The 12,637-nt window shown below is 31.2% G+C and overlaps 1 protein-coding gene across 5 annotated transcripts in view; it reads right to left on the bottom strand.

Moving 5' to 3' along the window:
- Positions 1 to 12,637, bottom strand: part of EYA1 (EYA transcriptional coactivator and phosphatase 1) — a 148,939-nt gene that overhangs the window by 93,520 nt on the left and 42,782 nt on the right. For 3 of the 5 annotated variants that reach the window (XM_051970054.1, XM_051970053.1, XM_051970057.1), the window contains one exon: positions 12,315 to 12,452. In XM_051970054.1, the coding sequence (XP_051826014.1) occupies positions 12,315 to 12,452 (138 nt within the window). The remainder of the gene's footprint in view (positions 1 to 12,314; positions 12,453 to 12,637) is intronic. The other 2 variants (XM_051970055.1, XM_051970056.1) reach the window with 1 other exon arrangement.

Raw genomic sequence — 12,637 nt, 5'->3', positions numbered from 1 at the left:
TTCTTTGATTCCTTTTTGTTCCAAATCCATAATCTTATAAGTCTAAAATTATTAGAATTTGAAACCAAAGAATTTCCTGATTCATCTGAAATTTATATAAACAAAGACAATAAAATTTTAGTTCTAAACCATCATACAATGAGTTTTTTCCCTTTTAAAAATAATACTTAGTTGCATTTATTTCCTTTATTTTAGAAAATCCCAATGACTATATGTATACATATATCTTTTATAATATTCTCTTATGTTAATTAGTAAATATACTAATATACAATTACAAATATATATAAATTAAAGTCCTGAGATAGATTTATTATACATATAGACTCATAAAAAACTTTGGCCAGGACTTGCTACCAATGATCAATCAATTACAGATTACTTCAATGACTACTATAGCAATGCATAAAAATCACAGTACAAAGTTCCTACTCTTAAGAACTTGTCAATAAAATGTATTTGATGGATGCATAAAATAAACCTTGAAAAAGTCACCATAGAAGATTTTTTTAAATGAAAAATATATTATCTTATTGTTCTCAAATACTTTTCAACAACAATTCATTATGATTATATCAAATATACTGAGATAAAATATTTTAAAGATTTTCTTTCATGTTAATGCAATATTCTTTTGTCAAATTATGTATTACATCCAATTAGCACCTCTAAAATCATGAATCTATCCAAATTTTAAAGTTACATTTTGCTAATTCAACAGTAAATCTAATTCATATTGAGAAATTATGTGAATGGTCACACTGACTCAAATGTTGTATTCCTGGTTTAACATTTTAATACTACTAGCTACTTGGGCAAAGATGTAACCTTTTTGTGCCAAGTAAATAAAAAAAAATTTTGTGCATCTAACTTAGCAAATAAGTATACTTAGCATATTTGTATAGCAAAACCATTCCAATCTCAATTAACAATTTTTTTCATGTTAACAAGCAATGGCTATGCCTTTAAAATCATTTTTAGAATGGGCATATGGAGATTTGTTTTTGTTTATTCTATTTCCATAGCTAATAATGATTTTAAATATGAAAGAATTATCTTTTACACAGAAAAAATTTTGAAATGACTGTGTAAATCAGCATTTCCTATAAAAGGATCAGAATTTCAATGCAACACTGGTTTGTTACTTTTAACCATTACACACTATTTAATTTATTTAACTATTGTATGAATATTAAAAGTATACTTTTAAATTATTCCTTCTGCCACCCCCATGGCAGCTTACTCTTTTTGGAATAAAGGCCAGTAGTTGATTTTGAAAACTATTTGTGAAACTATAGATCACTGAGGAATTCCTGAGTAAATTATGCTTTACCATACCAAAATGATACCCAAGTAGCCAGACAGACTCAAAGGTACTTCCATGACTCTGCATTAGCATGTGATACACATTTGTTGGCTGACTATAGATTTCACTGGGATATCACTTAGAATGGTGAAATACTTATTTATTAAACGGTCCCCCAGTGGCATGATAGCATTAATACAACTTTCAAAAGTGTCTTCTTTCCAGGGAGAGTATACTTTGTAGTAGACACTCACACACTGGAAAAATCTTATATAATATTAAGTTTTCCTTTAAATTATAGTATTTTTTAATGTTCCTTATTTGTCTAAAGTAAGATTTAAATTAGCCAGAGACAATCATTGGCATTGATAATAATATATGGACAGGAGATATATAACATGTTACTGATTTGGTGCTTAGATTATTTTACACAATCTCTTCATATATACTTGAACTAAAATCCTAAAAGGGACTTTAAATCAATGATCTGCATCAAAGCTATGATAACTTTCAAACAGTGTACCAAAATTCTGTGTTACTTTGTGGCAATTACTTACATGTGTTAAAGCTTTTCTAAGAGCAGTGACAATTAAGGATTGAAAAAGAAAATGGAAAAAGAAGAGAATCCCAGCAGGATGAAACTGATTGGAACAAATTATTATGACCAAAAAAACACTTTATCTAGTAGGTGTTAACAGCACAGCAAAATTTTAAAAATCAAACACAGAACAATAAATTATTTCTACAGAGGATAGTAATATTCTCTTAATTTAAAAATAGTTAATCTATGCATTACTCAAATCAGAAAAAAACAAATATCATTTCATGTATTTGGTAGAGTAGGGTCTTTAGCATTAGTAAATTTCAATACACAATTGAACAACTAGATGCTTAGAAAACTCTCAAGAGCATGGACATGACCACAGTGGTTATGCAGTCTCAAGTATCACACCATAAGAGTTTTCAGATGTCTTTACCTTGTCATTGGTTCTATTATTCAAGCACAAAGGTCGCAATTATGCTAGCTTTTGTTTATGATGCCAGCTATTTGTGCTCCTAACACAGAGTATGTAGAACAGAAAAGGAATGGAAAGCTTTATTCAATTTTAGTAACAGAATGAGATTAAGGGTTTTTATATGATTCAAATAAGCCTTTTTTCGAAATTGTGGATCTAAGAATAAGGCTTGATACAATGGGTACAATTCTCTTATGACAAATTTAAAGTTGATTTTTTGGTTGTTTATGAGCAAAAGTATCATATAATCTTAGATATTCAAGAGACTTCAAAGCTCATCTAATCTAATTTCCTATACCACATGGAAATCCTTTTCCTAATAGATCATGCTTTTTCCAGATTTTGTAATACATCTCGTAACTGGTAGCATAACCAGTATGGAATAAGTCCACTCCTTTAGTGTATAGCTTTGTTAAAAAATAATTCCTCATTTGTTCCCCTCTATCTTCTGCCTACAATCTTTAATGATTTCCCACTGAAATATATAGATAAATCTAATTTTCCTTTTATCTGTTGATACTTCAAATACGGGAAGGTAGTTTCCTTAAGTTTCTTATACTGTTTCCTTAAGTATCTCCTGTTCAAGGTTACATATTTCTACTTTCTATAGATGTTTCTCATATAATTATTTTTGAAGTACTTTATCTTGGTTACCTTCTTTTGGATTTGATACTACATACACAACATAATTTGTATCCATTTTCCTTTCTCAATTTATACAGCCTTTGCCTTTGTTAAAGCACTTATCATCTCTCACCAGGACCACTACAAAAACATTTTAATTAGTTTCCCAACATCCATTCTCTTTTCACCCAATCCTTAGTACATGTAGCTGCCACTTTGATACTCCTAACACAAGGACACACAAGTCTGATCATTTCACTACATTTTATCTATTTCTTTCATCCCTTTAGTTTGAGTTCAGCAGCTCAAATGGCTCCTTCTAAATTAAAAATCGTCTGTCTGGCTTTCAAAGTCCTTCACAATGTCCAGAAAACCTTTTTGGATTTACTGCACTCTATTACCTGCCTTTCTGCCTCAGCAAAAATTTTGTCCCTTCCCTAGAATATCTAGTTTTCTTCAAAATTAGAATTAAGTATTTCCTTATGTAAATAGCCTTCCCCGACTACATTTACCTGGTTTCTAGTATCCTTTCCCTATAAACAATACATACACACAAACATACAGATACACAGACACACAGACATACATACATACATATACATATACATTTACATTTGGTGCATGTTACATATCCTCTCCCATTGAATATAAGCTCCAAGTATAGAGGGATTGTTTTGATTTTTCTTTTTATTCTCAGCCCTTAACATGTATTGTATACTGTCATCTGAAGTATCATGTTCATTACTGGAAATAATGTTTTAAGAGGGACATTTTCACAAACTAGAGAATATAATTTGTTTTGTTTTTTCAACAAGTATTTATTAAGCATCCACTATGAGCCATATATAATGGGGGATCATTGAGCTTATGGACCATTAAAACCCATAATTGAATTATATCCTGGTGATATACTTCTTATGCTGTGATTATTGAATTGATTTGCTAAATCAGTACCTGTATTAAACTTATTTCTTTTAGATTTCAACTTGTTAGATTAGGTCCATACCCCTTCTCTTGGGATATTTTTTTGAATCTTATTTATACAAGTCAATCAGTTGTTTTTTATTATTTGCAAACTTAATAAAGCTATTTAGTCTACCATATCCTTGCCCAAACATCCCCACTGTTACATCTTTAACAAGAGGTCATTCAGAATCTACATGAAGATTTCCAATGAAGAAGAACCTACTTCCTCTTCTGACAGTACATCAATTTGTTGAATGCTTTAAGGAATTTCATATTTCAAGGTCTGGAACATTTTTTTAATCTACCTTCATCAATAAATCTTACCCTATGTAATCTTATCAAAAATGTAATGAGGTAGGAATGATATTACTCCTACTTACATATTTGATAAAAATTACTGCTAGGCAATCCAAATTAAGTAAATAATATTAGGCACAAAGGTTACATAATTTAAAATTCAGTATTATTTAAACAATAATAAAAAGCCATCAAGTAGGAAGAATCACAAATTATTAGTTTTATTTATTTTATTTTTATTTCTCCATTTTATTTTTATGGCTTTAGAATAGCTGTATTTTCCTGCTAAGGATAAAATAACAAAAGCTAGTGAGTACTTTTCTTCGAGAACATTATATTCTAAGAGAAGGGAACACATACACACACAGATACACATTCACAAACACATGCACATGTATATATATGTGTGTATACATATATATACATATACTCGGACAATCTATATATCTATATCTATCTATCTATTTTTGTAGATAGATAGATAAATATATCAGGAAAGAGAATTTCTATTCAGTGAGTTGGTTTCAGGGGGCAGTGAGTTCATTTGTCATTTCCCAAAGTATAAGTGTTATTTATTTGATTACTATGTTCAAGTAGTAGAAAGCTTGAAAAAGGAGTGGGTGGTGTAGGAAAAACAGGGGGTTAGTTGGAGAGATGATTAAAGCTAACAGAATTGGATAGGGGGTTGACTTAGAGCTACGCTTCAGGAAAATTGCCCTGTTGGCTGAATGGTTGGAGAATGAATTGGTATGAGAAAGAGATTTGAGAGATTGAGAACAAATGTACTACAACTCATCCCTGCCTGCCCATTCTATGTGACTCCCATTTATTGAACACAATATGTTTGGAACTTCCTTCAATTTCTGACATCACAAATACAATAATGGAGTATGTGGGCTAGCCATCATTTGTCCCTTGCTCTCAAGTGATAGACCCATTATCTTTTCTAGTCATATATTTCTAAGATTCTTTATATTTCTCTTTTAAAATTTCTCATTTATAATGTGTCTCAAGTTGTTCACATTTATCATGAATCTATCAACTGATCTTTCAATGGTTCTCAAATTCAATTCTTTTGGGAACTTTACTATTCTATAACTTACAATCATATAGCAACAGAAAAAAAAATCAATGGTATTAAAAAAGGTAGACCTTTGTATTAGGTAAAAACATGCAACCTCTAAGCAGCAATTAGAACTCATTTCTACTTCTTGTCTTATTCAGGATATAATTCACTTTCTGTCCAATGATATGGGTTGTCTATTTATATATCACTGTCTGAACAATAAACATTCTTCACTCATATGTTGTTTTGTTTTATTCTTTAGGAGGATATTAGAAGGGAGCAGATAGGCTTCTCTAGAAGAGATTTCAGAATGGACTGCAATTACATGAAAGCTTTTTACTGAAAGGTGTATGATTAAATGTTATGAAAACTCATGAACATTATACAAGTTCCATCATATTCAGTGTTTATTAACTGTAAAATGCATTCAGTTCAATAGACCAAGATGAAGAAGTATCAAATATGTATCACCTGGCCTCCCCCAATGTAATAATAAAGATAATTTGTCCAATGATTCTCTGATAATTAATGTCAAGGCATAAAACATGGAGGCACATACTTTACAAAAGTGTTTGAAATTGTCATAGATAAGGTTGAACTTTGAAAGTCCAAGTCAAACAGAAATTTCCTATGAGTTTGCAGATACCATTGTTCTGAGGATATCAAGCCCTGTGATACTTCAGAGTTTCTTAAATTAGGCATTCCTCATACTGATCCATATTATAACCTTAAAAAAAAACCTTAGTAGAGTTCTTTTTAGGTTTTGATGGCTAGATTAATTCAATGACTGGTGGAGAAGCTTTGGGTGATAAGACTTCTAATACAATTACAATCTAAGATTTCAGTCTGTCATTAGACAAAGCCTAAAGCTTTTTATTGTCTTGAGGATCTGAAGAGAACTTCCATACTTACTTTGCAGATAGCCTTTGAAAACTGTCCCAATCCATGTTATGATTAAAACATAAGAATACATATTCCATTTTTATCAAAATTTCCCATCAAGGGTATGAAATTATATTTATGCAGTTTATACTTTTCTCAGAAAGTCTGGTTGGACAAGTGTTTTACTCTTCAATTTATAGCTGAGGAAAGAGTCATGGAATGATTAAGTAGGGTACCAGTAGAATCTATTTTCCTTTAATTTAAAACAATATTCACTGCTACATTCCTATTCCCAATCACTATCAATGTAGCTGGCACATAGAAGGCACTTAATTAATTCTTTTCAACTTGAAGTAACTCAGCCATGGTCACAGAACAAAGTAATAACAAAATTGGGGGAAGATACTAGATTTGAAACTCTTTTCCCAAAACTATATTGGATATAATTTTGAGACCCTACACTTCATCTTCATGGACAATACATTTATGATTACTGATACTCATTTATCATAACAAGAAGGGATAGAAATAAAGATATCTGATAGTAATGATAAGGAGAGTAACTCATATTTATATAGTGTTTCAAGATTCATAATTAAGCAAAGATACGAAAGAAAAAGTATCATATCCAAAAGTTGTTTTTAAAATGTTCTTATCTTCTCAAGTTGAAAAATTATTTAAGTAAATGCTTTAAAATGGTAAATAAATGGACTTCTCATTTAGTATATCACAAGGAAATTCTCTTTCATCTTAAATATTACTGATTCCTACAGAGAAAGGGTGGTAGTCTTACCAACCGTAACAAACAAGAAACAGCCTTCTTAGAAGATGCTGTCTGGGCCACCCATTATGATTGCTTTTAACAATAGAAGAAAAAAAAAAAGACTTGATTTCACATTTAAGATGAATTGTGTCGACACATATGGCATATAGTTATCTATAAAGAAAGAAATCTGAAGCATTATGAATAAAATATTATAGGAGTTTTAGTGATTAAACTGTCCAGCTATAATTTCAAACATGATAAAAGCAGTAACTTTTAGGTCAAAGGTCTATTTAGCAAAGAACAAGGACCCACATTAAAGTTAGGAATCTCAGCAAGGATAGGAAGAATGTTGGAACCTGCTGGGGCTTGTCTGTAGTTCCCATGTGGAGGATCTTTTCCTAATACTTAATCAACAAGCGGGAGGCTGTTGTCTCCTGTGTATTTTCCACAGAAGTCCATTTGCTTTCCTTCACTGGCCTCTTTGCCATGGGCTATGTCTATCATCAGAGCACAATATATGTGGCAGACATTAGTGCAGCTCTCTGGGGAAAAACCTATGAAGGCCAGATGGGCTGTTTAAAAATCAAACTTTTCCTGCTTGCTTATGTCACTTGAAAATCCTTGTTAAAATCTTTCCACTTATTTTATAGTTTATCTATCTACACCACACAGTTTTACATAGATGATAAACATTATAAAGTTTTTACATATACTTTTATGGGTAAATTTACAATCTTATTGGTTTAAGTATTTTGACAAAAACTATTCAAATATAGTTAGCAGATCTCTAATACTTCATCATGATCCAATAGTACTCCAAATTTTAAAAACAAAATTATAAAATTTTGGAATTATAAAATTGCTGTTCATTTTTATTTAAATATATATTTTATCACTCTGGACAGCAACTTGGAATTATCCAAAAAGAGGATCTAAAATGTCTAAATTCATTGATTCAAACACTTCAAATTCATTGATTTGCTTCACCAAAATCAAATTTGGAAAAAGATGCCATATATACCAAAACATTGATAACTGCATTTTTTATTCTAGCAAAGAATTGAAGCAAGCCTCATCATCAATTAAGAAATGACTACACAAATTGAGGTATATGAATAAAATAAAATATAGTGCGCTTAAAGAAACTGTAAATATGCAGAAGAGAAGTAGTCAGAAAACATGAATTTATACAAAGTAAGTAAGACCGAGGAAACAATATATACAATTAGCACAACAATGTAAATGGAGGGGAAAAAAGCAAAACTTTTTGAGCATCAAATCATAAGCAAGCTTGGTTCTGAGGAAGAAGAAAAAATTGGCTACCTTCTGTTTTTTGTAGAGATAAAAAAATGGGCATAGGACATTGCATAGACTGATAAATTCAATGATTTCTCAGTTACTTTTTCTGAACTATTTTTCACTCTCTTACAGGGCAGTCCCTGTGATCCCAGGAAAAAAGAGAGGAAAAAGCATTAGTAAAAGTTTATAAAATGTGTTGTTATCAATATTTTGGTATGTATGATATATTTCCATCTTTGACTTTGATGAAGTGTATCACTGACATTGGAGTCTTTGAATCTAAGAATTTGGACATTTTAGCCTGTTTCTTTGGATAACTCCAAATTGCTCTCCAGTATAGTAAAATATGTACTTCTTAAATGTAAATATATATGTGCACATATAATATGAATAAATATATAAAGATGTATAAATGAAAATGATTTTTAAGGCTATCCTTCCTCCTTCCCTTCCTCCCCCATCACATAAACTCTATTCCTCTGCATTTGCCTCCCAGCAAGGTGTCTCAGTGCATCCTGGATCATAACCAGTAGTCTTAACTTTTGTCTTGTCACTGGATTTCTATGATTTTGTGGAGTGAGGCTGATTACTTTGTCTCACTTAAATTCAATTCATGTGTAAAATAAAGATAATACCTTTGTAATATCATTGTTACCCTTTGAGAATAAAGACTGAACAACTGCAACAGGAATCACATATAATGACTTAAAAAAAATCACAACAACCTGTCAATACATGGAGGTATATGTGTGTGGAGGAAATGGACCATCTATCAATATTCTATACTATACTATACCCATGCACACTCCACTCCCATTTCTGCTAAGGAAAAGAGAAGTCTACATATTTTATAAGATTTCCTTTTAAAATATTTAGAAAATGTTAAAAAAATTATTTTTTTGAGCAGAACCAGGACATCATTATACACTTCGACAACGATATTGTATGAGGACATATTTTGATGGAAGTGGATTTCTTTGACAAAGAGACCTGAGTTTCAATTGATAAATGACGGACAAAAGCAGCTACACCCAAAGAAAGAACACTGGGAAACGAATGTAAACTATCTGCATTTTTGTTTTTCTTCCCGGATTATTTATACCTTCTGAATTCAATTCTCCCTACGCAACAAGAGAACTGTTCGGTTCTGCAAACATATATTGTATCTAGGATATACTGCAACATATCCAACATATAAAGGACTGCTTGCCATCTAGGGGAGGGGGTGGAGGGAGGGAGGGGAAAAAAAAAATCGGAACAGAAACGAGTGTCAATATAATGTAATTATTAAATAAAAAATTAAAAAAAAATTATTTTTTGTTTTGCTTTACTAAGCCATACAACTGATTTTATAGCTATTACAAAATGAACTTAATATTAACAAGGGCTTCCATGTAGCCTCTTTCTATCCTCAGAGAGGAGCATGAATTTATTCTTCCACTATTACAAATTGTATAGTAAAAAATCCTATATTGGAGAATTTACAGGGAACTAGCCCATCCAGAATGTATTGGATAAGCCTTCCCTTGGGAAATTTGCTTTCCTGATTTACCTTTGCCAGTTAAGTATTCCATATAACTTTTTTAAAAATCACATCCTTGTTCATTTGCTGTGAGTTACATGTGTGAATGAATGGCAAAGCACTGTTTGATGCTACTACATGATTCAGTTACATGACATTGGAATAGTCAAACACATTTATACAATTTCATCAACATGTTTACCAGTTATTCTAGCATTTAAAGGCCTTTACCATATGGCTCAAGTTTTTTATGCCAGATTTATTCCATTTTGTCCACTTTCATTCAATTTATGCTTCAACTTTGTTTCTAATTTGCTTTTCCCCATACACAACAATCCAATCCCTATTTCCATGCCCATACTCAGACTTTCCCCAATTCCTGGAATCAACTCTTTTCTGCCTCTGCCTTTCACAATTCCCAGCTTCAAAGCTCAGCTGAAATAATGCCTCCTACATTAGAGTTTTCCTATTTCTCCTAGCTGCTGATGCTCCCTTCTAAGTTACTTAGAACTCATTAGTATTTAGGTAATTTTTTTTTTAACAAATTGAAGTGTTTTTTTTTTTTTGATTCCATGTTTTATATAGTTACCACATACCTATAATGCCTAGCACAAAGTTGGTGCTTATTATCTGTCTGTTGATTTTGCTTTTCCTGGGGTTGCCCTATAGTGGGTCTACTTTTTCGTGTTAGATTAGCACAAATAAACTCTCTAAAAATTTATACCATATAATCTGAGTAATAGTTGCTGATCTGCATGCATCAGCAGATGCAGAAGGTTTATATACCATGAGTTCTTACTACATATAAAATTATTGTTCTAGTTCTCTCTATCCAAAATATATCACTTCTCCTTTCCCCTTAGCAAAATGAGCACAAATTTTATATATTTCTTCCCATTGTCATTTACTAGAGGAAGTTTAAAATCCATATTATAGGAAGGTTTTGGAAATATTGCTGTACAGGCTACTACATACAGAACAACAGAATTCTGAAGCATTACCTATTTATAATGAGTTAGTTACTGCCCTATTATATCCAATAAATGCATGTGTGCTAAGCTATAATGATTGACCTTCAATTAAGAGGTTTATCTCTTAAGTGCAAGGCCTAGTTGGCTATTTGTAATGCAATTGAAATGGTGCCTTCCAGAAGATGTTCTGAGGCTTCAATGGTCTGTATTGAGTAATAAAATAAGTATTTTTATGCTACCTTAGAAAACCATATCCACTAAGCATTTAACCTGGCATATTAATAAAAGACTAGAAAATAAATAAAAATATCAGATTGTGGTTTTAGACTATATTAATATGGTCAGAATCATTTCTTCATACAATTCATTCCAAAAGAAGGAGTTGTAGGAAGTCAAAGTATTATTTCTCCTATTTCTTAGATGAGGAACCTTAGACTGAGAGTTAAGTGATTTACTAAAGGGTTACATAACTACTAAGTGTCATTTTGGTCCTCTTTGAGAATGAAGGACAATAACCAAGCAACCATCCAGAGGCAAGATATAAAACTCATATACCAAGTTCTTACCACTATTCTACCTATGATTAAAATCTCTGTATTCTTTCCTAGTTCATTTCTGAGAATTAAATGTTTCCCAAAATTTTAAAATTACATTTTCATATTAAGTACATGGTAAATATTATTGGTATTTTTAAAAGAGAGAAATCACCAAAAATTCCTTTATATAAGAATTACATAGATAGAATCATCAAAAATTGTCTCAAATGATAATTCCTAAATATAATAAAAAATTTAATAATAATATCTATATTTTTGAAAATACCTTTCAACAATCTCAAATGTACAAGTATTTCTACCTTATAGAAACATTATATTATTGGAGTCTCATACAAGGAATCATACAATTAAAGAATAAATTTCAAAACTCCATTGGCAATGACAGTAAAACCAAGTCAAGAAACTTTTGAAACTTGGGGAAGATCTTAGTTTAAAAAATCCAAGATTTCCCACAACATCCAGGGTCATTGCCATTCATCCTGACCAATGTCTTACACTGGATTCTAACTTGAGAGGAGAGAATGAGACTTAGGACTTTGCAAAGATGTACCTCACTTAAACTTTAAATCCAATTCACTTGCAAGTCAAGACATTACACTCCTAATGTCACTGGTTCTCTTCAAGAATGAAGGACTAACAATAACAATAGCAATAACAACAATGTGTCAGGTACTACACTAAGAACCTAAAACATAAAAATAGTCCACACTCTCAAGGAGCTAATGTTATAAATAGAAATACTTTATCAAAATTTTTTTTGGCCTGGGAATGCTTCTGAACAGGAAAATAAGGATGAAAATCACTAATAAATGCAAATAATAGAGGTGGAAAATTCTCCATGTATTAAAATATTTAAAATTTAGTCATATCATATTATATGGGTACATGATTACTATCACAGAATTTAATTTAAATGAGATAATGGTAAAATGCTTTGCATAATTCCTAGCACATAGTAGGTATGTAATAAATGCTTGTTTCTTCATATCCACCCCACAGCAAATGAAATCAAGGCAAATATAATGCCAAAGTATATACAAACCTTGCATTTGGTAGCTGTATGGTGCCTGTCCAGGTTGAGGAGTACTAAAGCTTGTGCCATAGCTTAGAAATCCTGTCTGTCCAGGTGTCTGTGATTGAGACAATCCACCTTCTGTCTTGATGCCTGCCCACAATGCACCTAAATCAGTTAGTAATAGCTTATCTATTTGTTCAGATTCAAAAATTGGTAGAAACACAATAGCATATAACGAGCAATGGTTTAGTCATAAACCAACAAGTAGCAGTTATATGGTCTTATTAAGAATAAAGGAAATGAAAATTTACAAAGATATACTATAATTATACTTTCAAGTTCAAATAAAG

This window comes from Antechinus flavipes, chromosome 1 (genome assembly GCF_016432865.1).
Source record: "Antechinus flavipes isolate AdamAnt ecotype Samford, QLD, Australia chromosome 1, AdamAnt_v2, whole genome shotgun sequence".
In the NCBI taxonomy this organism is placed as follows: domain Eukaryota; kingdom Metazoa; phylum Chordata; class Mammalia; order Dasyuromorphia; family Dasyuridae; genus Antechinus; species Antechinus flavipes.
This window is presented reverse-complemented; position numbering and strand designations above follow the sequence as displayed.